Source organism: Amphimedon queenslandica, unplaced genomic scaffold (assembly GCF_000090795.2).
Source record: "Amphimedon queenslandica unplaced genomic scaffold, v1.1 AMPQUscaffold_13436, whole genome shotgun sequence".
In the NCBI taxonomy this organism is placed as follows: Eukaryota; Metazoa; Porifera; class Demospongiae; order Haplosclerida; family Niphatidae; genus Amphimedon; species Amphimedon queenslandica.
In genome coordinates, this window is record NW_003546328.1 from 213,000 (window position 1) to 234,336 (window position 21,337).

General features: G+C 35.6%; 10 protein-coding genes across 13 annotated transcripts; 4 read left to right on the top strand and 6 right to left on the bottom strand.

Moving 5' to 3' along the window:
• The first annotated feature begins 60 nt into the window (after positions 1-60).
• Positions 61-2,014, top strand: LOC100640160 (lanC-like protein 2). The gene is made up of 8 exons (XM_019995680.1): positions 61-179; positions 226-343; positions 387-757; positions 1,002-1,127; positions 1,185-1,370; positions 1,415-1,591; positions 1,730-1,799; positions 1,850-2,014. Exons 1-8 carry the CDS (start codon positions 96-98, stop codon positions 1,936-1,938), a joined length of 1,221 nt encoding a protein of 406 aa, XP_019851239.1. The 5' UTR covers positions 61-95; the 3' UTR covers positions 1,939-2,014.
• On the top strand, positions 1,982-5,648 carry LOC105312504 (kinetochore protein Spc25-like). The gene is made up of 6 exons (XM_011405208.2): positions 1,982-2,204; positions 4,615-4,686; positions 4,738-4,800; positions 4,985-5,083; positions 5,139-5,240; positions 5,412-5,648. The coding sequence occupies exons 1-6, from the start codon at positions 2,078-2,080 to the stop codon at positions 5,567-5,569; spliced, it is 621 nt and encodes a 206-aa protein (XP_011403510.2). The 5' UTR covers positions 1,982-2,077; the 3' UTR covers positions 5,570-5,648.
• LOC100636408 (uncharacterized) lies at positions 5,521-6,778 on the bottom strand. Its single transcript, XM_003386052.3, has 7 exons — positions 6,582-6,778; positions 6,450-6,537; positions 6,276-6,406; positions 6,139-6,223; positions 6,026-6,096; positions 5,842-5,968; positions 5,521-5,773 (listed from the first exon to the last, which is right to left on the bottom strand). The coding sequence occupies exons 1-7, from the start codon at positions 6,728-6,730 to the stop codon at positions 5,705-5,707; spliced, it is 720 nt and encodes a 239-aa protein (XP_003386100.1). The 5' UTR covers positions 6,731-6,778; the 3' UTR covers positions 5,521-5,704.
• Positions 6,779-6,790: 12 nt separating this feature from the next.
• Positions 6,791-8,205, bottom strand: LOC105312511 (cation-dependent mannose-6-phosphate receptor-like). The gene is made up of 8 exons (XM_011405223.2): positions 7,965-8,205; positions 7,821-7,917; positions 7,510-7,643; positions 7,376-7,463; positions 7,258-7,325; positions 7,083-7,209; positions 6,935-7,036; positions 6,791-6,890 (listed from the first exon to the last, which is right to left on the bottom strand). The coding sequence occupies exons 1-7, from the start codon at positions 8,195-8,197 to the stop codon at positions 6,965-6,967; spliced, it is 819 nt and encodes a 272-aa protein (XP_011403525.2). The 5' UTR covers positions 8,198-8,205; the 3' UTR covers positions 6,791-6,890; positions 6,935-6,964.
• On the bottom strand, positions 8,199-12,649 carry LOC105312512 (uncharacterized). 3 transcript variants are annotated; one of them, XM_011405224.2, is made up of 13 exons: positions 10,556-10,889; positions 10,393-10,498; positions 10,204-10,340; positions 10,075-10,153; positions 9,923-10,029; positions 9,745-9,871; positions 9,268-9,666; positions 9,102-9,204; positions 8,841-8,980; positions 8,710-8,788; positions 8,557-8,663; positions 8,377-8,503; positions 8,199-8,327 (listed from the first exon to the last, which is right to left on the bottom strand). In XM_011405224.2, exons 7-13 carry the CDS (start codon positions 9,408-9,410, stop codon positions 8,265-8,267), a joined length of 762 nt encoding a protein of 253 aa, XP_011403526.1. In that variant the 5' UTR covers positions 9,411-9,666; positions 9,745-9,871; positions 9,923-10,029; positions 10,075-10,153; positions 10,204-10,340; positions 10,393-10,498; positions 10,556-10,889; the 3' UTR covers positions 8,199-8,264. The 3 variants fall into 3 exon arrangements, with proteins under 3 accessions (XP_011403526.1, XP_019851241.1, XP_011403528.1); XM_011405226.2 differs by lacking the exons at positions 8,199-8,327; positions 8,377-8,503; positions 8,557-8,663; ... (1 more) ...; positions 8,841-8,980; positions 9,102-9,204 and adding exons at positions 11,022-11,148; positions 11,200-11,324; positions 11,374-11,452; ... (1 more) ...; positions 12,324-12,408; positions 12,460-12,649 and having other exon boundaries at positions 9,506-9,666; positions 10,556-10,969; XM_019995682.1 differs by lacking the exons at positions 8,199-8,327; positions 8,377-8,503; positions 8,557-8,663; ... (1 more) ...; positions 8,841-8,980; positions 9,102-9,204 and having other exon boundaries at positions 9,445-9,666; positions 10,556-10,886.
• Positions 12,650-12,877: 228 nt separating this feature from the next.
• LOC105312515 (uncharacterized) lies at positions 12,878-14,300 on the bottom strand. The gene is made up of 7 exons (XM_011405227.2): positions 14,120-14,300; positions 13,975-14,068; positions 13,638-13,756; positions 13,513-13,591; positions 13,355-13,467; positions 13,178-13,304; positions 12,878-13,125 (listed from the first exon to the last, which is right to left on the bottom strand). Exons 1-7 carry the CDS (start codon positions 14,266-14,268, stop codon positions 13,066-13,068), a joined length of 741 nt encoding a protein of 246 aa, XP_011403529.1. The 5' UTR covers positions 14,269-14,300; the 3' UTR covers positions 12,878-13,065.
• Positions 14,301-14,529: 229 nt separating this feature from the next.
• On the bottom strand, positions 14,530-17,232 carry LOC105312516 (uncharacterized). Of its 2 annotated transcripts, XM_019995683.1 has the most exons (13): positions 17,074-17,174; positions 16,919-17,024; positions 16,737-16,858; positions 16,605-16,689; positions 16,448-16,539; positions 16,279-16,402; positions 15,658-16,128; positions 15,510-15,603; positions 15,332-15,459; positions 15,208-15,286; positions 15,044-15,156; positions 14,867-14,993; positions 14,530-14,809 (listed from the first exon to the last, which is right to left on the bottom strand). In XM_019995683.1, the coding sequence occupies exons 7-13, from the start codon at positions 15,795-15,797 to the stop codon at positions 14,750-14,752; spliced, it is 741 nt and encodes a 246-aa protein (XP_019851242.1). In that variant the 5' UTR covers positions 15,798-16,128; positions 16,279-16,402; positions 16,448-16,539; positions 16,605-16,689; positions 16,737-16,858; positions 16,919-17,024; positions 17,074-17,174; the 3' UTR covers positions 14,530-14,749. The 2 variants fall into 2 exon arrangements, with proteins under 2 accessions (XP_019851242.1, XP_011403530.2); XM_011405228.2 differs by lacking the exons at positions 14,530-14,809; positions 14,867-14,993; positions 15,044-15,156; ... (1 more) ...; positions 15,332-15,459; positions 15,510-15,603 and having other exon boundaries at positions 15,880-16,128; positions 17,074-17,232.
• LOC100640412 (ribosomal RNA-processing protein 7 homolog A-like) lies at positions 17,228-18,256 on the top strand. The gene is made up of 3 exons (XM_019995684.1): positions 17,228-17,550; positions 17,643-17,927; positions 17,989-18,256. Exons 1-3 carry the CDS (start codon positions 17,282-17,284, stop codon positions 18,146-18,148), a joined length of 714 nt encoding a protein of 237 aa, XP_019851243.1. The 5' UTR covers positions 17,228-17,281; the 3' UTR covers positions 18,149-18,256.
• LOC100636533 (ras-related protein Rab-18-B-like) lies at positions 18,143-19,932 on the bottom strand. The gene is made up of 5 exons (XM_003386053.3): positions 19,814-19,932; positions 19,710-19,765; positions 19,526-19,660; positions 19,257-19,375; positions 18,143-18,490 (listed from the first exon to the last, which is right to left on the bottom strand). The coding sequence occupies exons 1-5, from the start codon at positions 19,912-19,914 to the stop codon at positions 18,254-18,256; spliced, it is 648 nt and encodes a 215-aa protein (XP_003386101.2). The 5' UTR covers positions 19,915-19,932; the 3' UTR covers positions 18,143-18,253.
• On the top strand, positions 19,909-20,835 carry LOC100636660 (60S ribosomal protein L27-like). The gene is made up of 4 exons (XM_003386054.3): positions 19,909-19,999; positions 20,103-20,390; positions 20,541-20,651; positions 20,700-20,835. Exons 2-4 carry the CDS (start codon positions 20,140-20,142, stop codon positions 20,746-20,748), a joined length of 411 nt encoding a protein of 136 aa, XP_003386102.1. The 5' UTR covers positions 19,909-19,999; positions 20,103-20,139; the 3' UTR covers positions 20,749-20,835.
• The last annotated feature ends 502 nt before the right edge of the window (positions 20,836-21,337 follow it).

A 21,337-nucleotide genomic window follows, 5' to 3' on the forward strand; every position in this document is an offset into this window, starting at 1 on the left:
AGGGGCCGAGTATGAATATCATTATCAGTTCACGCCTCATTCATTATCTAATTAATTAAGGTTAACTAATATTCTGGAGGTGTGGCTCATGCACAATGGCAGAGAAGAGGTATCTTGGTAATCCATGGCTCTCTGATTTTACTAAAGAGGGATGCAACAGTCCCAGTAAAGCCCAAGAAGTAAAGCTAAGTACCATACAGACTCATAATACTCTCTTTACTCCAGACCTTAAAGTTATTAAAGCCAAAAATATTGACTGAACTAGAATCAACGTTAAAAAGAATAGATGCTCATTATAAATCCAGTGCCTCCTCTGACCAGTCTGTATACACTGGAACAGGAGGTAGCCTATGCATGCCTTTTATATGTTAATGTTTATATTTCAGGCCTAGCATTCCTTCATCTTCACTTGGCAACTAGCATCTTCTCTGATGACAAGGAGCGAGCTCAGTATGAGTTATCCCTGTGCCTCAGTTTTATTGAGCCTTCCCTAGCTCACCTCAAGACTCATCGTAAAACATTCCTTTGTGGAGGAGCAGGCCCTTTAGCAATTGCTGCAGTTTGCTATCATAAGCTAAGCAGGAGCTCTGAGTCCTTGGAGTGCATTAGAAGACTCTGCTCCATGTACAGTGAGAACAAAAGAGAATTTGAGAGACTTCCTAGTGAACTTTTATACGGTCAAACCGGCTATCTGTATGCTCTGTTATTTGTTAGCTCGTTCATTCCAGGGTCAATTGACATTGGACTCATGGAAGAGGTTGGTTGGTTGTTGTAATATTCCCGGGTCCCTTACAGGCGGTTCCTTTTAAAGTGGGTGTTAAATTCCAGCAATTTGTAAAATTTGACACTTCTAATATACTTTAATGACTGCTATTAGCAAGTTTGTACAGATAAATGTCTGCTAATTTCACTCGCACTGATTGCTTGTAAAGTAAAAAACCAAAAAGTGTAAACATGTGCTGATCATAATGTATGCATTTTCTCATTTTATTACTAGCCAGATCTCTCAGTTAATACTCAGTTCCAGTACAAAAGACTCTGAGTTTCCTTTAATGTATACTTGGCATGAGAAACATTATTTAGGAGCTGCTCATGGTCTTGCTGGAATACTCACAGTCTTGATGCAAGTAATAAAAAATAGTTTCAATACAGCTCTTGTTATCAGCTTTGTTTTATAATTATAGGCAATTCACTTAAAATCTATCTCTAGTCACATTGATGCCATCAAGTCCACAATCGATAAACTTCTTACACTTCAATTCTCAACTGGAAACTTTCCCTCTAGTTTAGAGTCTTGTTCAAATGATAAACTAGTTCAGTGGTGCCATGGTGCACCAGGTTTTGTACACATGCTAGGAATGGCTTATAAAGTATGATTATGCATGCATGGATTATATTTTTTAAATATTAATAGGTTTTTCATGATGAGAAGTATTTGATTGCTATGGAAAAATGTGGGGAAGTTATTTGGGAAAGAGGACTGCTTCTCAAAGGTTTTGGTCTGTGTCATGGTACTGCTGGCAATGCCTACTCTTTACTGAGTTTATACCAGTCAACTGGTCAGGACTATCATCTCCATCGTGCTATAAAGGCAAGTGTCAGGCACAAGCTGGTTTGTGTGCTCAATAAATGTAATAAATCACTTGCTTTTTATGTTTACATAAAAGCTTTATCTGTTTGTAGAATATTATTTTATTGAAGTTTTAGAGCTAACATACTTTTATGATAGTTTTGTGAATGGTGTATGACAGAGACAGAAGCAGGAAAACTGCCTGATAGACCCTTTTCTCTTTTTGAAGGTAGATGCTATCCATGCTGTTTATTTCATACATTGCATTTGTATTTTTAGGCATAGCTGGGAAGGTAATTTTCCTTGCTGATATTTATTATAATAGCCAGAAGTGTCATTTTCCTGCTTTGGGTTTTGATTCCAAATGACCTTTTAATTATTCATTAAAAATAATTAATTTATTGTGCTTATTAATCTATTCGTAAATTTATTAACCCTTTCTAATTGATGCCCATGTATGAAATTTTAAAAAATTTTGGCGGTTATTCCGGTTAATCCAAGATCAAGATGACAGAGGCTCTTGACATTGGTAGGGCCTTACTGGCTGAACTTAGAGTTTCTCGGGATAGAAAAGAAAAAGAATTGACTGAGATATTGACAGACGTAAGAAACAAAAAGTCAAACCTAGAAAGAAGTAAGAAATATGAGACATCAGATTTTAAGTTAAGGATGAAAGTTTTATGACATTTTCTGATACATATTGATGTCCTTATGCTATGAAGAATGTTTGAGCTAATATCGATTGAAATTTTTTGAGTTATGGCCATTTTCTGAAAAGTACCCTGTACTATAGCCCATGGTTTATTGCGAAAAATGGCTCCGAACTCAACCCCAATTTTTATTACATTTTCTGATACATATTGATGTCCTTATGCTATGTAGAAAGTTTGAGCTAATATTGACTGAAATTTTTTGAGTTATGGCCATTTTTTCAAATTGGCCATTTTCTAAATAGTACCCTGTGCTATAGCCCATGGTTTTTTCCAAAAAATGGCTCTGAAATCAACCCCAATTTTTATTACATTTTCTGATACATATTGATGTCCTTATGCTATGTAGAAAGTTTGAGCTAATATTGACTGAAATTTTTTGAGTTATGGCCATTTTTTAAAACAGGCCATTTTCTGAAAAGTACCCTGTACTATAGCCCATGGTTTTTTCCGAAAAATGGCTCTGAAATCAACCCCAATTTTTATTACATTTTCTGATACATATTGATGTCCTTATGCTATGTAGAAAGTTTGAGCTAATTCCAATTGAAATTTTTTGAGTTATGGCCATTTTTTAAAATGGCCATTTTCTGAAAAGTACCCTGTACTATAGCCCATGGTTTTTCCCGAAAAATGGCTCCGAAATCACCCCAAATTTTTATTACATTTTCTGATACATATTGATGTCCTTATGCTATGTAGAAAGTTTGGGCTAATTCCAACTGAAATTTTTTGAGTTATGGCCATTTTTTAAAATGGCCATTATTGCGAAAAATGGCTCCAAAATCAACCCCAATTTTTATTACATTTTCTGATACATATTGATGTCCTTATGCTATGTAGAAAGTTTGGGCTAATTCCAACTGAAATTTTTTGAGTTATGGCCATTTTTTAAAATGGCCATTATTGCGAAAAATGGCTCCAAAATCAACCCCAATTTTTATTACATTTTCTGATACATATTGATGTCCTTATGCTATGTAGAAAGTTTGGGCTAATTCCAACTGAAATTTTTTGAGTTATGGCCATTTTTTAAAATGGCCATTATTGCGAAAAATGGCTCCGAACTCAACCCCAATTTTTATTACATTTTCTGATACATATTGATGTCCTTATGCTATGTAGAAAGTTTGGGCTAATTCCAACTGAAATTTTTTGAGTTATGGCCGTTTTTTCAAATTGGCCATTTTCTGAATAGTACCCTGTGCTATAGCCCATGGTTTTTTCCAAAAAATGGCTCTGAAATCAACCCCAATTTTTATTACATTTTCTGATACATATTGATGTCCTTATGCTATGTAGAAAGTTTGAGCTAATATTGACTGAAATTTTTTGAGTTATGGCCATTTTTAAAAAAAGGCCATTTTCTGAAAAGTACCCTGTACTATAGCCCATGGTTTTTTCCGAAAAATGGCTCTGAAATCAACCCCAATTTTTATTACATTTTCTGATACATATTGATGTCCTTATGCTATGTAGAAAGTTTGAGCTAATTCCAATTGAAATTTTTTGAGTTATGGCCATTTTTTAAAAATGGCCATTTTCTGAAAAGTACCCTGTACTATAGCCCATGGTTTTCCCTGAAAAATGGCTCCGAAATCACCCCAAATTTTTATTACATTTTCTGATACATATTGATGTCCTTATGCTATGTAGAAAGTTTGGGCTAATTCCAACTGAAATTTTTTGAGTTATGGCCATTTTTTAAAATGGCCATTTTCTGAAAAGTACCCTGTACTATAGCCCATGGTTTATTGCGAAAAATGGCTCCGAAATCAACCCCAATTTTTATTACATTTTCTGATACATATTGATGTCCTTATGCTATGTAGAAAGTTTGGGCTAATTCCAACTGAAATTTTTTGAGTTATGGCCGTTTTTTAAAAATGGCCATTTTCTGAAAAGTACCCTGTACTATAGCCCATGATTTTTTCTGAAAAATGGCTCCAAAATCATCCCCAATTTTTATTACATTTTCTGATGCATATTGATGTATTTATGCATATGGAGTTTTTTGAGTTATAGCCATTTTTTAAAAAGCTGATGCTTTTCTCCCAAATATGGTTTTGGCCAAATTTTGTCGAAACTGAAACCTGAATTTTTATTACATTTTCTGTTGCATATACATGTACATGTACTTACGTTCTGTATTATATTTTCAGCCAGCTGATTCCGATACTGCTACATGTACAATTGTGCATGTAATCATGCATGTAGGAAGTTTGAGGTATAATACTGATTTAATTTTTGTGTTACACCAAACTACATGTACATTTACTTGCTCAATTTAACCATTCATGTATAATTAATTGCGTGCGTGTTTTGTTGTTTTAGAAACTGAGACGATACAGAGTTTTCAGAACAATCTAGATAAATGGCACAAAAGGAGACAGGAAACAAAGCAATGTGAGTTGAGGCTCTAATGTTTTTAAAATAATAATAACCATTCACACTCAGTGCTGAAGCAGACCCAGAAGCTAAAAGCAGAATGTACAACAGCGAGGAATAAGATTTCTGAAAGTAAGAATTATCTTTAAAATTATTATGCATGTATGTAAATTCAATTTTAAATTCACTTGACAGATTTCAGTGAATTATTCTATTCTATGGGTTTAGCATGTAATTGATATTGCCATGGTGTAGTATTTAGTGGTTTAGTGGGTAGCTTACTGTAATACTGTATCATTCCTTGTGTATACTGTAGTCCAGTCCCAACCAGTAGATGATGAAGATAATATTAGGATAATGAGACAGAGTGACATGTTCAAAGAGTATTGTGGTCTGGAATTCAAAACAACAGCTGGTAAGATTACTACACTCCTAATAATTATTATTATGCCTCTGTTGTACTTCTATAGAGCACATGATTACTATCATTTTCACTAACATTGATGCTACTGACCACAAAAGAGAGTTTTCTATGAGTTTAGCAATTGATGAAAACACTCGTGAATGGACATGTAAGTACACGTATATGAGAAGTAATCAAGTAAAATGAAAGTACCCTACATCAATAATCAATAACAATGTTAGCCACAACATTTTGATTGTTATTATAAACCTTGTGTGTGTGTGTCATCAGTCATCAAGGGTTTTTGTTCACGTTTCAATTATTTTTTCTCTTTCCTCAGTTATTTCCAGTGATCCTCAGATTCAAGATATCCCTGGCCTCATATCAAGGCTTAACAAAGACAACAACTTTCACACATTCTGCCGAGAGCTACGCGAACAATATTTGCATTTTGATCAAGAGCAGAGACTCAAAAAATACTCAAAAAACCAAAAATGATACATTATAGATTTTTTAATAATTATAATATTTTGTGTTATGCATAGAAACGTCCCCCAGCTTTCCTTGATTTAAGAATTTAAACTGCTCTTATTAGTACCTCACACACACACACAAAGACACCAAACAATGATGCTATATTTTTTCGTACTCATTTTTGCCAAATTTTTTGCGACATGGGCTGACGACAAACAAGCATCCTTCCTACAGAGGAAAAGAAAGAGAGGGAGAGAGAACAAGGTCGTGTGGGATGTCATATGTTCTGTGGTTACCACAATGAGTAGTGGGAGACTCTTCCAAAAGTTGACGTTGGGAATCACTTCAAGACCTCGTGCACCTTTAACAATATACATAAAAAGAATTCCAGCAATGAAGTAAATAACAAGAGCAACCAGAGCACTAGAAGTGTGTTTATGTGTAGTAAAGAGATAAGGAAGTATCTTTTATTGATCTTACACTGAAATCAAAACCCAGCCAATTGCTCCCGCAATACTCTCACTACCACCATGATAAGTACCTGTAAAATACTAGGAAGAAGACTCCATCAAGATTACATTTATTAAACTCACATAGGTGTTCTGATTAGCCCCTTGACCTTCACCATTAAAATCGATGCTATTTTTCTTTCCAGAAGTGAACATGATTATAGCTGTCCTATAAATACCACATTAATATTAATGACGACTTAACTTCTAATGTCACTGACCTTACTGTGCCATCACCTTGAGTAGTCCCATGAATTGTTACATTAAAATCTCCAGATGAGTCAGATGTAGTCCAGAAAGCAGAATCAATTGTACCAAGACTAAAATAGCGGATACCTTTCCCCTGACAAATCTATTAATTTGCAATTAAAACATCATTCATTCACTATCCTTACAGCTACGCCATTATTTTGACCACATTTGACTTGCTCACAAAAATTAACCAAGTAATAATAGCCATCATCTGAATCAGTTATGTTCTTACTTGAATGAATATCATCTATATATATATTAAGAACAAGACTTACGCTGATTTTGTAACATGACTCAAGTCATATTTTTTCCCATTACAGGTTGCCTGACAAGCTTTACCAGACACCTTAGTACAATTAGTCGCGCTGGAGAAATCGATCAGGAAAGACACGAGACAAAGAAAGAGAACAAGACTACACGCCATTTCAATTCCTTAAAACAGATCATGTGACCATGAACCAACCCACGCTTATGTTATTACAAGTTTCATTATTAATAATTAGATCTAATAGTCAACAAAAATAAAAAAATGTTTTATCCAAATGAAAAGCAAACAGTAGTAGAAACTAATAAGCAAACAGCAGCTGAGAAATAAAAAATAATGATGAGTGATTCATTGCTGTCTCACTTTAAATCCTATATAGTTCAGCTAGATTTGTTAGATTTTTTCATACTCTCCTCCACCTTTGAGTTTCCTACGGCACGGACTAACAACAAACAAGCATCCTTCCTATAATGAGAGTCATATAACATGCATGTGACTCTTGTAGCATTACTATAATGAGTGATGGGAGACTCTTCCAGTAATTTAAATGTGGAATGACTTCAATCCCTCGTGCTCCTTTAGCAAAATACATATAGATGATACCAACAATGAAATAAATAGCAAAAGCTATTAAAGCACTAATAAGAAAGTATGTTTATAAATATATTTAGTGTTAGAAAACTTACAATGCAATGATACCCCATCCCACATATCCAACAGGTGCTGATTCATCAGTATATCCAACAGAGAAATACTGACAATTAATAGAATACTATTATTTTTATTATCATAATTATCACTTACATAATTTATTGTGCTAACACCACCTGATTCTTCTCGTTCATATTTGAAGTCAGACTTCTTTCCATGAATAAAATTAATTATTGCTACCCTGAATGACAGGATAATGTGCAATAAGTCAGCATGCACTAACTGACCTTAAGTTGCCGTCTCCTTGAGTATACCCATTATATGTTACAGTGAAATCTGATGTATTGGAAAGAGTCACTAAACCGCTAGAAAGTGGGCCAAGACTGAAAGCACTTGTACCATTTTGCTTTTTCTGACATATCTGCATAAAAACAAGCATGCAACAACTGCTTTGTTAGCCAACATGCAACATGAATTAGAACTGTGACCTATTTAAAGTTACATGGTAGCCACCGAAGTTACTCCCAGCAAATTTAAGGCCAGATCATCTTTAAAATGGGTGTAGCTGGACAACAGATCCACCCATCATAAAACTTACTGCAGCTTTTGGCACATCACTACAAGACACTCCTTTGCATAAATCAACTAGGAAATAGTAGACACCATTAGATTCATCAGTATCTTGTATAGTTTTACTATGAAATAAAAGGAGTAGTTCAGTACTAGCACTGACAATTCTTACGTCTTAGAGCCTAAAATTCTTTTCAGGTTAAAAGATTTGTCTTTGCACCTTGCTATACAAGAAGATGACACGTCACAGTCTGTTGCATCTACATGTAGAACTATTAGTGTTGAAACGAAACAAAGAAGAATGAGAATATGAGCCTGCAACTGCATCCTCGCCTTTCTGTAGCTGAAACGCCTTAGCCTTGCTTTGATGATAGGCGTGGTGGTAAAAATAATTTTATTCATCATGTTTTAGATTAGATAGCACAATCTGACAATCATAGATTCATGATTATAGAATAGTCTAAAACTCTAATTAAATAGAGTCATATTCTTTTCTTTTGGTGCAACATGGACTGATTGTAAATAGACAGCCATCCTACCAGCAAATTAAAATTATTTAATGAAGAAAATTAACCCAAGCATACTTTAACAAGGAGCGGTAGCCCAGACCAGAAAGCATAGTTAGGAATCAGTTCCCTTCCTGTTGCTCCTTTGTAGAATTTCATAATTAGAATACCTGCTATGAAATATACTAACAGGGCCACTAATGACCTAAAATGTGAACATAATAACATTGGTAAATTCAATGCACTAGGTTTCATTACAATACAATGAGAATAAATCCTATATAGCCAGATATGTTTGCATGACGAGGAGAAGGTGTTAGATCACAACCATTCTGTCCAATACACTTGCCAGTCACCTCAAATTGCTAATAGCTAGAAGATAACACATTTACAAGCATAGACAATACTTACATAGTCACCGTTACCCAACCCTTTGTATTTAATACTCACAGCACTGCTATCAGTCTCTGAGAATGTGAATAGTGAGGTCCTGCAATAATTAAGTACTCATAAGTGGCTGATATTCATTGATATGTCAATACTTGCAATCATTTCCAGTGCAATCTCCCCCTTCATAATGAATAGTGAACTTGTATGGATTGGTATTAGTCATCTCCCATGTTGCAGAGCTTTCTGCCAGTCTACCACAGCTGTAGCTACCATCATCATCAGAGAGGCAAACCTATAAAGCACAAGTGTTTGATTTTGACACCCAATTAGCACTTCAGGATGTAAAAGTAAGTGTTAACAAAAACTTCTTTAAAATTTGAATTTAAAATAGCAATCATTCAGGGCTTACTTACTGCACTTAAATATTCATCACTAGTTTCACACTTCACTCCTGTACAAGGATTGTAGAGGAAGTAGTTGCCTACTGGAATACTTGGGCTTAGAGATATATTGTATCTATCAACAATATCAGTATTATATATTTAGCTAAGGCTTAATTTACACCATGTCTACACTTACGGATAATTTACAAGATCAGATATATCTACTATTGTTCCACTGCAATTTACTCTGCAACTGTTTTGTGGGTCAATGTCACAATCAGTAACAGTCACTGCTGAAGTTAGTCCAAGAAACAGAAAAAGGATACTGAAGGCATACATGGCTAACCATATACCACGAGCTTCAATTCAATGGTCTCGTTTATTGTAAGTTATTACAACACCCACATGACAATAGTGATAACGTACTACAACAATCGCTATCAATAGTAGACTACTAGAATCATTTCACGCAAACAATATTCAACAGCCAGTGTCACTCGCACAAGATATAATCATTTAATATAAATATAATTTATATTTTCTCATAGTCAATCTTTCGTTGGAGGCAAGGACTGACAACAAACAAGCAGCCATCCTAGGAAATAAAGATCATCAATAATAGCTACAAGCTTTAAAACTATGAAGTATAAACTATCATCATGTAGTGTATTACCTTAATGAGATAAGGTAAATCCGACCAGAAAGCATAATTGGGAATGAGTTCTTTTCCTGTAGCTCCTTTGACAAACTTCATCACCAGAATACCAGCAATGAAGTATGTAGCTAAGCCAACAAGACATCTAAAAGGAGAGAAAGTGATAGGAGGAGGTGCATTAGTGTGAGATGATTACAAGAGAATGAGGATCAAACCAGGAAGACCAGTGACATCTACAGCATCCTCGTGATGAGGCTCTTCACAACTATTCTGTCCCACACATTTACCTTTTATAGCAAACTCCTATAACGAATAAATGTAAAATGCTACAAAAACATTCGTGCTTACATAATAATCGGTTGAACCTCCTGTATAAGCAACACTCACGTCTTTGTCTTTAGTCTGTGTGAATGTAAATAATGAGGCCCTGTGTTTAAAGCATACTTCAATTACTATTATTATTATTGATATCCTTACTGGCAGTCTGCACCGATATCACAGCCATACTGAATAGTGAATTCATATGGATCACTACTAATTAACTGCCATACAGTAGAGCTACTGGTAATCAGGCCGCAACTGACTTTCTCACTACTATCCTTTATCAAACAGACCTAGAATGTTCTTATGTGTCAATTGCTTCTCTTTTCTCTCTCCATAACTCACAGCACTATTATCATCTGTTGACACACAACCTATCCCCTGGCATGGGTTATATGAAAAATATTTACCAATTGGTGTGCCGTCATTTTGATTTATATCAATTTGGTATCTAGCGTCAAAAAAAAAGCTATATGAAGCAAAGGTAATAATGCATTTACTTACTTACGGGTAAGTCACTAAGTTAGATATGTCTAATACTGTTCCACTGCAGTTGGCTTTACAGCTATTGTCACTATAAACAATACAATCAGCAGAAACTGCAGTCAGCAGCCCTAGAAGTAAGAGAACACTGGCAGACATAGCTTTACTACGTTGGAAAGTTATGATAGTAACAATATATCACATGATCATAATTTAGTATACAGTAGAGAGTAACATAGACAATGTTACTCTCTGCTGTATAGAATAAATAGAGCAGCAGAGTAGTGTCTAATAGCAGCAACAAAATATCTTATATAGAAATACAAATAATAATAATAATTATTATTATAATGTTGATGATGTATGTGTTACAATTGTTTCATATTGCTTCATAGCCTTTTCTTTTGCGGCAAGGAAAAATAACAAATAAACAGCCATCCTATAGTGAGAGAAGTTATAATTAGCACCCAATATTTATATTTATTTATTACTTTAACAAGAAATGGTAGTTCCGACCAGAAAAGGTAGTTTGGAATAAGTTCCTTCCCTGTTGCTCCTTTGTGATATTTCATTACTAAAGCACCAGCTATGAAATAGATCAACAAAGCAACAAAAAACCTAGTGAAAGTATGGGAGTGATAACACAAAACTATTCTGTGACACAGTTACAAGATTGTAAGGACCAGTCCAGCAGGGCCAATAACACTCTCCTTTTTGTGACCATCAGATGGTTGACTTGGTGGTTCCTCAACACAATCCATTTGTCCAACACATTTCCCAGTCACTTGAAATTGCTATATAAGGTATACAAATAATGAGAAAGAGGGAAATCGACATTCTTACATATGCATCATTGTGTAGTTCAGCATATGTAACTTTTGTTTCGTTGTCATCATTCTGCATAAATGTGAATACTGAACTTCTATTGGTGAAACAATGATATAGGTTTAATAAAAATAAGAACTTACGTGCACTCAGTCCCAATTCCACAGCTGTATTCAACAGTGAATGTAAGGGGATTGTTATTAGTGAGAGTCCACGTTGAAGAATCAGTACTCCCACAATTATCTTGACTATTCAAACAGACCTACAGTGTATAATTAAATTGACATCAGCTAACATCATTATTGTTCTTAAATAAAAGCCTCTCTCAATTAGAGCCTGGGGTCTACATGCTGCATAAGTATAGAAGAACTTTCAAATAAAAGAATCTGTGTACAAATTAAAAACAGAAAAATAGGAGCCCATCCTCTGTTTGAGAGAAATATGGTACTAAAACATGTATTGTAGAACCTAAAATAACAGTTGGAATCAGACATTTTCCGACTATATTGATCAGAATGAGTTCAGACTTTCTACACAACATAACGTACCAGCAAGAAAAATTACAAACATGGAGAATTCTCTATTTTTAAGTTTTGATAAAATTTGGCTAAAATCCCTCTACTATGTACAGGTACTTTGGCTCAACTTTTAAGCAAGTTTAAAAATTTGTATAAAATCTAAACTTGATCGGAATCAGCTCAAACTTTCTACACAGCATAAAAACATGTACATGCACCAGGAAAAAAAATATAAAAATAGAAAATCCCCTCATTTTAATTTTTTCTAAATATACTATAGTACTGGGACAAGAGGCTGCATGAAGACTATGAAATCCTGTGGAAAACCCTGTCCGATCATTTCATAAAAATGGCAGATCAAATTAAGCAATGTTTAAATACAATGTCTGATCATCGTCTTAATGCAATTTCAGGCTCCGCATTGGTAACAACGTAGAAATAAAAACTCACAGTGATTCCACTAAGTGCACCACATTCGAGTCCATTACACGGACTATACGTGAAATATTTGCTATCATCTACTATAATCTTGTACCTGATTTGAATAAACTAAATAGTTAGTGTAAGGCTATAAATACACACTCACGGGTAGGATAAAAGGCTAGATATGTCCAGTACTGTTCTATCATCACAGGTCGCTTTACAGCCATTATCTTGATCCAAGGTACAATCAACATTATTAGCAGAGACTCCAGCAGCAAAGGCGCACACAATGAGAAGGACAATGGACGACATTTTAAAGATAATGCCTGTGATTATCCTGCCTGATCTTATCCTCATAGCTCAAGGCCTCAACACCACGCCCTTAGATCTATGCATCCACGTGAATACACGTGTGCTCAAACAGTTTAAATGAATAAATCTACTTAACATTCCTACAACACAATACAATTGTTGTTCCACTGTAGTTGGCTATACAGCTATTGTCACTATAGACAGTACAATCAGCAGAGACTGCAGTGAGCAGCCCTAGAAGTAAGAGAACACTGGCAGAATAGCTTTACTACGTTGGAAAGTTATGATAGTAACAATATATTACATGATCATAATTTATTAGTATACAGTAGAGAGTAATATAGACTATAAAAATTAGAGTAGCGTCTACAATAAATTATAGTAACAAAAATATTTATATAAAAATAAAAAAATAATGATATTGATGATGCTGATGATGATGCTGATGATGATTGTTTCATATTGCTTCATAGCCTTTTCTTTTGCGGCAAGGAGAAATAACAAATAAACAGCCATCCTATAGTGAGAGAAGTTATAATTAGCACCCAATATTTATATTTATTTATTACTTTAACAAGAAATGGTAGTTCCGACCAGAAAAGGTAGTTTGGAATAAGTTCTTTCCCTGTTGCTCCTTTGTGATATTTCATTACTAAAGCACCAGCTATGAAATAGATCAACAAAGCAGCAAAAAACCTAGTGAAAGTATGGGAGTGATAACACAAACTATTCTGTGACACAATTACAAGATCATGAGGACCAGTCCAGCAGGGCCAATAACACTCTTCTTCTTGTGGCCATTAGATGGTTCATTAACACAATTCATTTGTCCAACACATTTCCCAGTCACTTGAAATTGCTATAAAGTATACAAATAATGAGAGAGAGAGGTAGACATTCTTACATATGCACCATCTTCTTGTGATGTATAGACAACCTTTGTTTCTTCATCATCATTCTGCACAAATGTGAACGCTGAACTTCTATTGGCGAAACGATGATATAGGTTTAATAAAAAGTAGAATTTACGTGCAAAAAGTCCCAACTCCACAGCTGTATTCAACAGTGAATGTAAGGGGATCTTTTTTAGTGACTGCCCACATTGAAGAGTGAGTACTCCCACAATTACCTTGATTATCCAAACAAACCTACATGCATAATTAAATTAATGTCGATTAGTACCATTATTACTCTTGAATAAAAGCCTCTTTCAATTAAAAACCCTGGGTATACATATGCTGCATAGTACAAATTAAAGACAGTAAAATAGAAGACCGTCCCCTGTTTGAGACTTGAAAGTACATGTATACATGCGGTGCTAATGTGGCAACATGCATTGATAACAACGTAGAAATGATAAACTCACAGTGATTTCATCAAGTGCACCACAGTCAAGTCCACTACACGGACTATATGTGAAATATTGACCCACACTGTTATCATCTACTGCAATCTTGTACCTGATTTGAATAAACTAAATAGTTAGTGTAAGGCTATGAATACACACTCACGGGTAGGATAAAAGGCTAGATATGTCCAGTGTTGTTCCATCATCACAGGTCGCTCTACAGCCATTATCTTGGTCCGGGGTACAATCTACACTATCAGCAGAGACTCCAGCAACAGAGACACACACAATAAGAAGGACAATGGGAGACATTTTTGGACAAGGTATGTGATTATCCTGCCTGTGAGTGTGATCTAATTTACAATACCACGCCCTTCCCATGGCAATATAATGCAATAATACACATCCACGTGAATACACGTGTGCTCCAACATATCATTGCAATAACAATTATTGTTCCACTGTAGTTGGCTGTCTTTACAGCTATTGTCACTATAAACAATAGAATCAGCAGAAACTGCAGTGAGTAGCTCTAGGAGTAAGAGAACACTGGCAGATATAGTTTTACTAGTATTGTATGGCTGAAAACTGATGATAGTATAAATATATCACATGATCATAATTTAGTATACAGTAAAGAGTAACATAGACAATGCTACTCTCTGCTGTATAGAATAATTAGAGTATCAGAGTAGTGTCTACAATAAATAATAGCAACAAAAATATTTTATATAAAAATATAAATAATAATGATAGTAATAATGATACTGATGATGTATGTGTTACAATTGTTTCATAGTGCTTCATAGCCTTTTCTTTTGCGGCAAGGAGAAATAACAAATAAACAGCCATCCTATATAGTGAGAGAAGTTAAAATTAGCACCCAGTGATCATTATATTTATTTATTACTTTAACAAGAAATGGTAGTTCTGACCAGAAAAGGTAGTTTGGAATAAGTTCCTTCCCTGTTGCTTGTTTGTGATATTTCATTACTAAAGCACCAGCTATGAAATAGATCAACAAAGCAGCAAAAAACCTAGTGAAAGCATAAGAGTGATAACACAAACTATTCTGTGACATAATTACAAGATCATAAGGACCAGTCCAGCAGGGCCAATAACACTCTTCTTCTTGTGGCCATCAGATGGTTCATTAACACAATTTATTTGTCCAACACATTTCCCAGTCACTTGAAATTGCTATATAAGGTATACAAATAATGAGAGAGAGAGAGAGGGAGACATTCTTACATATGCACCATCTTCTTGTGACTTATAGACAACCTTTGTTTCTTCATCATCAGTTTGAGTAAACGTGAAGAATGAGCTCCTATCCATGGAACCAATATTAAATTTAGTCAAAATGAGGACTTACGTGCAATCTTGTCCTAATTGACATGCATAGAGAATACTAAAAGTCAGGGGATTAGTTTTAGTGATTACCCACGATGAGGCAAATGTCCCACAACTGTCCTTATGTGAATCGTCTCGATTCAGACAGATCTATAAATAATAAATATAATACGATGTTGAGGCAAACTATCAAAATTCACAAGGCTGCCATCAATTGAGCCACAATCAAATCCATTACACGGACTATATGTGAAATATTCCCCCACATTGTTATCATCCACTGTAATCTTGTACCTGATTTGAATAACAAGACAGTTAGTCTAAGGCTATGAATATATACATACTCACGGGTAGGATAAAAGGTTAGATATGTCCAGTACTGTTCCATCACAGGTAACTCTACAGCCATCATCTTGGTCCTTGTCACAAATTGCAGAGACTCCAACGACAGAAGCACAGACAAAGACGAGGGGGAGGACAATGGACATTTTCCCTGATCTAAGCAATAAAACAATCCTAAGACCACGCCCTTAGATTGCAACACACGTGAATACACGTGTGCTCCAACAGTTTGATGAATAAATCTACTAAAAATTCCTACAATACAATACAATACATTCACTGGAAAGGATTAATCAATATGATACAGAGAGAATTAATTGTGACAAATGTGTTCTTGATTGTGATAACAGTGTATTTTCATCCATTGTTGAAAGTCCAATATCACAAAGCAACATTGACAATTTTGACATCAGGTAGTTCATTATAGTCAGTCTTCTCCCAACAGCAACAAGGTCCTGTTGCATACAAACAACCTTCCTATATATATATATATAAACCAAGGGAGCATGAATGCTGCAGTATTACTGTTAGGAGTTCAGTTGCATGCACATGATTGCAATAATAAAGTTGTTCACAGCTTGTCCCATGTACAATTAAACAGGAGCAGGTGGTCTACTTAATGCATACCTTGACAAGTTGTGGGAATTGTCTCCAAAAGGAGATGTGTGGTATTAGTTCAATCCTCCTTGCTCCTCTGCAATACATCACAATTGACCCAATGCCCAAGTACAACACAACCACAATGAGAAACCTACATGTACATACAATGTTAAAGCTTATTTCAAAGATAACTCACAATGTGATTATGATAAATCCTATCATTCCAGCATAATTGGATGAGCTAGTGCAAGACCCTGGACGTATGCAAGGGCCAGTCACTTTAAAGTTCTATCAAGCAATTAACAGTGAGACGGCAATTATTGTTAGGCAATGTTAGCTTCAGAATCACTTACATAATGATTGTCTGGGTATTCATCAAGGTAGCTTGAGTTAAGGCTATTCAAGGACAAATTTTCCTCAAACTTGATAGTTGACATCCTATGATGGGAGTGCATGCGTCTGTAATTAACCAATTGACACTCTACCTTCTACCATCGCCACCCGTGAATGTGACAGTAAACCGATATGGAAAGAGTGTTTCAAAACGCCAACTTGTTTCGTTGAGTAACCCACAGCTTATAAAATCATTTGAAATCTCTTGACAAATCTAGCACCATGTACATGAAGATCATGTGTTGACAGTGAAGATCATTAACTGTATACTTACGGCTGCCTCTGCACTCTCCATGCCACAGTGATAGCCTTGACAGGGGGCCAAGAAAAAGAGGCTTTCTTTGCTCTTGTTCCCATCAGCTAGATCAATTACTTGCAAACTGTGTGTATGCACAAATTAAACTATTTTATAATAGTGCTAATTCTCACGGTAAAGAGTTTCCAAGGATGATTGAAAGATCAATCACATTCCCACTGCACGAAGCTTTACAAGAGCCAATCACCTCACAGCTGGTAGTCCCATAGACAGCGCCAGAGATACAGAGAATCAAGAAAGAAGTTAATGCGTACATCATCTCGCTGGAGCAAGAGGGTGTGGCTCAATAAAATTAATTAATTGAAACCCACGTGCTGCAGAATGGACGAACTAAAGATAAAATTCTCAACCTCTCGAGGCTCTTCTTCCCAGCACACAATATACTGTAAGAGACACTCAGTGAGACAGCCCTCTACAAAGATACCCAACCAAAGGACTCTCTTTACAACCGGTTGGCCGCCATATTGCGGTAGGGACTCCATTCAGGAACTCTTCTCGCGTCTTGTAGGTCAAGTGGAAGGAGTGTATCTACAAGAAGGGACTAAGGCTATTGAAAATGAGCAGCCACAGACAGGAGGCTATATGATTGGGTAGGTGTGGTTTATTTTATTAGCCACTCCTTGTGATTACACCCACACACTACTACTTAATTAATGTACATTATTTTTGTAATTCATTACAGCTACATTGTTTTCAAAGAAGATGAGGAAGTGTCTCGTGCTTTGTCACTTTGTTCCACTGGGTCTCCTCCTCTCTCGTGCTGTGTCGGTGATACAGGATTAAAGAAATGGACAAGGGAATATCAGGAACGATATCCTGTTGAGAGTCTCTTAGAGAAGGCAGCAGAGTCTGGAGTTACAGCATACGATGAATGGGTTGAGAGTGAGAAGAAGAGAAAGAAACATCTGAGTGAACCGGATGAAGATGGTTGGGTTACGGTGACAAAGAAAACTCCTATTGTTGAGAAGTAAGATTCAGGCAGTCACTCCTCTCTTTTTTTAACTGCCTGAATTACTATAAACTTGTAGGCCAAAAAGAAAGAAAAAGAAGCCACAGTTCTTGATGCTTTATGCCTTCCAGCAAAGAGAAAAGCAGCGTGAACGAATAGCAGAGTTGAGGAAAAAGTTTCAAGAAGACCAGCAGAAAGTTGCAGCGATGAGAGCTAACAGAAAATTCAAACCATTTTGAGTCATAATAATAATAATAATATCTATTCATTTTTTATTATAAAGTATTAATTATTATTGTTATCACAGACAAAATTATTAGCAATGCACAACCAGTTTACAACTGTTAGACCAGTGAACAGCCACACAATGATGGCGGCTCACTCCCCGATGAAGGATTCGATGATACATTTACAGTTGATGTATTTTCGGTGTAGAGGTCAGGGTTCTGTAGAATCTTTTGCACAAGCTCTTCAAAGGCTTCTTGCACTCCGTCTCTTGTTTTGGCACTGGATTCTATAAATAGCATAGAGTTTCTTCGGGCAAACTGGAGTCCATCTGCTCTTGATATTTTTCTTTCAGTCTATTAATGTGTATAAATATGGAATTATTGATAGAGTCTAAATACACACTAATATACATTACAATTTTATTCCAAAATTGACTCCAAATCACTAGATTTTACATAAAGCATGCAAGGTAAGCTGAACAGCACTCTTCATTAACTGACAAGCACCACAATAGTGCATGTATATGGCTTTTGGAGTAACTTTAAAATTCCTAAAAAATCTAATTTTCATTGGAATCAACTCAAATTTTCAACATAGCATAAGAACATGTATATGTATCAAAAAATTACAAAAATGGAGAATTGTGTCTGAGTCATTTTTACCAAAATTTAGCCAAAGTCCCTGCATACTGTAGTACAGGGACTTTGGCCTGATTTTTGAGTAATTCTAAAAATTCGTAAAAATCCAATTTTGATCAGAATCAGCTCAAACTTGCTACATAACATGAGTACATGTACATGTATCAGGAAAAATTATTAAAATGGAGAATTCTCTCCAAGTCATTTTTGCCAAAATTTGGCCAAGTACAGGGACTTTGGCTTGATTTTTGAGTAATTCTAAAAATTAGGAAAAAGTCGGAATCAGCTCAAACCATCTACACAACATAAGAAGGATATGTATCAGAAAAAATATATAAAAATTCTCTCGTAGTCATTTTTGCCAAAATTTGGCCAAAGGCTCTGTACAGGGGGACGTTGGCCCAACTTTTGAAAATTTAAAATTTGAAATACACAAAAGGATATTAAAAACAATTTTTTGGCAAAGACAACATAAATTTACTTTATCAATTTTATTTCCAACAAGCATCTTCACCAAATCCTTTTTCGTAGCGTAAGTGTCCAATTCATTGAGCCACACCTCCAATCCTTCAAATGTGTCTGGCAAACACACATCATACACTAATCAAAACACAAAACAAGACAATAGGAAATTGAACCCAATCAATACAAATCAGCCAATAAAACTTATGATTACTAGAAATTTAGAATACAAGTACATATAATTAAGAGGACATGACAAACATGCATTTACATGTATGTACCACATACCCAGAATGACTCCCTGGGCCCCTCTATAATAAGCAGGGGTTAAAGTTCTAAACCTCTCCTGACCGGCCGTGTCCCATATTGCTAGTTTGACTCTCTTTCCTGCTAATTGCACAGTCTTTACTTTAAAATCAACACCTATAGAGAAGTGACACTTTGTGCCAGTCAGAAAGAAAATGGGACCAACCAATAGTTGAGGCTTGATCAGGGTCAAAGGTGTTATTGACGAACCGGAGGAGTAAACTGGGAATAAAAGTAACCTCTATACTCCCCACTCTCCCTAGCCCTTACCTTGATTTTCCGACTCCACTGTCTCCTATTATCAGAATTTTTAAGCTGACATCCTCCATCACTCTCAAATTTCCCCTTAATGGGCGTGGGGACACGCCCATTTCAGTTTAGGATTCTAATTAATGCTCTTCATAACTAGTGCCTCTCCTCTTTCAACGTGGTGCCTCCATCTCTCTTCTAACTTAGGTAAAAGATGTTTTATCTTTTATAATCCTCATAAGTACTTATGTATTGTACCTTTTAAGTCTTTCACAGGCTTAGCAATTAAGTATATTTTGTAAATTTGTAGGTATATCAAACCTATTCCTTTGTGAAGTGTAGCAAAGATGGGGAAGATCATGAAACCCGGTAAAGTTGTCATAGTCCTTGGGGGAAGATATGCAGGCAGAAAGGGAATCATCATCAAGAACTATGATGACGGGAGCAATGAGCGTCACTATGGACATGCGCTTGTCGTTGGCATTGACAAGTATCCACTAAAAGTGACCAAGAACATGGGAAAGAAGCGAGTTAAGAAGCGTACCAGAATCAAGAGCTTTGTGAAAGTGCTCAACTACAACCACATCATGCCAACCAGGTACATTAGTAGTATTTATAATACACATAATGTGTACATATTGTCATGCTTTTAAGAAGTGGGTGTATGTTGAAGGTTGTGTGAATTGGGACATAATTATAGTGTGCATCCAGATTCTTGCTGTATTATATTGGAATTATTCTCCATTAGATATACAGTGGACATCCCTTTTGACAAGCAAGTTGTGAACAAAGAAGGTCTGAGGGATCTTAAGGGAAGGAGAAGGGCTCGTTTTATGATTAAGAAGAAATTAGAGGAAAGGTAATATTTGGATTGGTTTTGTGACAGCTACTGATGTTTCCTTTTTAGACACAAAACTGGCAAAAATCGATGGTTCTTCCAGAAATTACGTTTTTGAATGGGACTATTGTTATGATAATTCTCTATTATTATAATATTTTGTTGTTTAAGTGATGCACGTCTTTTCAGCAATTTGCAACAGCAATTCTTAAGCAATGAATGCATCTATAGCACAATACTCTTGCCACAATCAAATAATTTTCAGTGTTCATTGTTCAAAGACCAAAAGGGCAATTATGCCCTCCAAAAATTTTAATCGTCAATTTTTCTGAAAATTTGATTCTGAAGTTAGGCAATGTTTTGTTAAGAGTGAACTTTTTTGATAAAGCTATCGTGGCCGTGGGTTCATTTAAGCTCCTCCCTTAGTCTTCCCTTAGTTTATTAACAGGCTTGGTTTCCAACAGCAATTATTCTAAAGCTAAAGCAATAAATGCAAGCCTATTTGAAGACATTATGTGTAGATCTATGCATCCTGCAGGGATGTGTGGTTACCATTATCATAGATATACGACTGTTAAGGCCTCCATACACTAGGCAACATGTTGCTGGCAACTTTGTGGTTACTTTGTAAGCAACATGTTGCCAGAAATAGAAGGCTGTTCTATTTCTGGCAACATGTTGCTTACAAGATCAAAGTAACCACAAAT

Excerpts from the sequence above, each read along its gene's own strand:
- LOC100640160 (XM_019995680.1), top strand. The coding sequence starts at position 96 with ATGGCAGAGAAGAGGTATCTTGGTAATCCATGGCTCTCTGATTTTACT. Across the intron at positions 758-1,001 it reads ACATTGGACTCATGGAAGAG|ATCTCTCAGTTAATACTCAG; the intron begins GTTGGTTGGTTG and ends ATTACTAGCCAG. Across the intron at positions 1,371-1,414 it reads TGCTAGGAATGGCTTATAAA|GTTTTTCATGATGAGAAGTA; the intron begins GTATGATTATGC and ends AAATATTAATAG.
- LOC105312504 (XM_011405208.2), top strand. The coding sequence starts at position 2,078 with ATGACAGAGGCTCTTGACATTGGTAGGGCCTTACTGGCTGAACTTAGA. Across the intron at positions 2,205-4,614 it reads AAAGTCAAACCTAGAAAGAA|AAACTGAGACGATACAGAGT; the intron begins GTAAGAAATATG and ends TTGTTGTTTTAG. Across the intron at positions 4,687-4,737 it reads GAGACAGGAAACAAAGCAAT|TGCTGAAGCAGACCCAGAAG; the intron begins GTGAGTTGAGGC and ends ATTCACACTCAG.
- LOC100636408 (XM_003386052.3), bottom strand. The coding sequence starts at position 6,730 with ATGGCGTGTAGTCTTGTTCTCTTTCTTTGTCTCGTGTCTTTCCTGATC. Across the intron at positions 6,538-6,581 it reads AGTCATGTTACAAAATCAGC|TAAGAACATAACTGATTCAG; the intron begins GTAAGTCTTGTT and ends TATTCATTCAAG. Across the intron at positions 5,969-6,025 it reads GGCTGGGTTTTGATTTCAGT|TGCTCTGGTTGCTCTTGTTA; the intron begins GTAAGATCAATA and ends ACACACTTCTAG.
- LOC105312511 (XM_011405223.2), bottom strand. The coding sequence starts at position 8,197 with ATGATGAATAAAATTATTTTTACCACCACGCCTATCATCAAAGCAAGG. Across the intron at positions 7,644-7,820 it reads GTGATGTGCCAAAAGCTGCA|ATATGTCAGAAAAAGCAAAA; the intron begins GTAAGTTTTATG and ends GTTTTTATGCAG. Across the intron at positions 7,464-7,509 it reads CAAGGAGACGGCAACTTAAG|GGTAGCAATAATTAATTTTA; the intron begins GTCAGTTAGTGC and ends CCTGTCATTCAG.
- LOC105312512 (XM_011405224.2), bottom strand. The coding sequence starts at position 9,410 with ATGTATGCCTTCAGTATCCTTTTTCTGTTTCTTGGACTAACTTCAGCA. Across the intron at positions 8,664-8,709 it reads GGTTGGGTAACGGTGACTAT|CAATTTGAGGTGACTGGCAA; the intron begins GTAAGTATTGTC and ends TCTAGCTATTAG. Across the intron at positions 8,504-8,556 it reads GGATTTATTCTCATTGTATT|GTCATTAGTGGCCCTGTTAG; the intron begins GTAATGAAACCT and ends TTCACATTTTAG.
- LOC105312515 (XM_011405227.2), bottom strand. The coding sequence starts at position 14,268 with ATGTCTCCCATTGTCCTTCTTATTGTGTGTGTCTCTGTTGCTGGAGTC. Across the intron at positions 14,069-14,119 it reads TCTAGCCTTTTATCCTACCC|GTACAAGATTGCAGTAGATG; the intron begins GTGAGTGTGTAT and ends TATTCAAATCAG. Across the intron at positions 13,468-13,512 it reads CACAAGAAGATGGTGCATAT|CAATTTCAAGTGACTGGGAA; the intron begins GTAAGAATGTCT and ends TATACTTTATAG.
- LOC105312516 (XM_011405228.2), bottom strand. The coding sequence starts at position 17,219 with ATGATGTACGCATTAACTTCTTTCTTGATTCTCTGTATCTCTGGCGCT. Across the intron at positions 17,025-17,073 it reads ATCCTTGGAAACTCTTTACC|TTTGCAAGTAATTGATCTAG; the intron begins GTGAGAATTAGC and ends GCATACACACAG. Across the intron at positions 16,129-16,278 it reads AATTCCCACAACTTGTCAAG|GAAGGTTGTTTGTATGCAAC; the intron begins GTATGCATTAAG and ends ATATATATATAG.
- LOC100640412 (XM_019995684.1), top strand. The coding sequence starts at position 17,282 with ATGGACGAACTAAAGATAAAATTCTCAACCTCTCGAGGCTCTTCTTCC. Across the intron at positions 17,551-17,642 it reads ACAGGAGGCTATATGATTGG|CTACATTGTTTTCAAAGAAG; the intron begins GTAGGTGTGGTT and ends AATTCATTACAG. Across the intron at positions 17,928-17,988 it reads AAAACTCCTATTGTTGAGAA|GCCAAAAAGAAAGAAAAAGA; the intron begins GTAAGATTCAGG and ends ATAAACTTGTAG.
- LOC100636533 (XM_003386053.3), bottom strand. The coding sequence starts at position 19,914 with ATGGGCGTGTCCCCACGCCCATTAAGGGGAAATTTGAGAGTGATGGAG. Across the intron at positions 19,661-19,709 it reads TGATCAAGCCTCAACTATTG|GTGTTGATTTTAAAGTAAAG; the intron begins GTTGGTCCCATT and ends ACTTCTCTATAG. Across the intron at positions 18,491-19,256 it reads TTGGAAATAAAATTGATAAA|ACTGAAAGAAAAATATCAAG; the intron begins GTAAATTTATGT and ends ACACATTAATAG.
- LOC100636660 (XM_003386054.3), top strand. The coding sequence starts at position 20,140 with ATGGGGAAGATCATGAAACCCGGTAAAGTTGTCATAGTCCTTGGGGGA. Across the intron at positions 20,391-20,540 it reads AACCACATCATGCCAACCAG|ATATACAGTGGACATCCCTT; the intron begins GTACATTAGTAG and ends ATTCTCCATTAG. Across the intron at positions 20,652-20,699 it reads AAGAAGAAATTAGAGGAAAG|ACACAAAACTGGCAAAAATC; the intron begins GTAATATTTGGA and ends TTTCCTTTTTAG.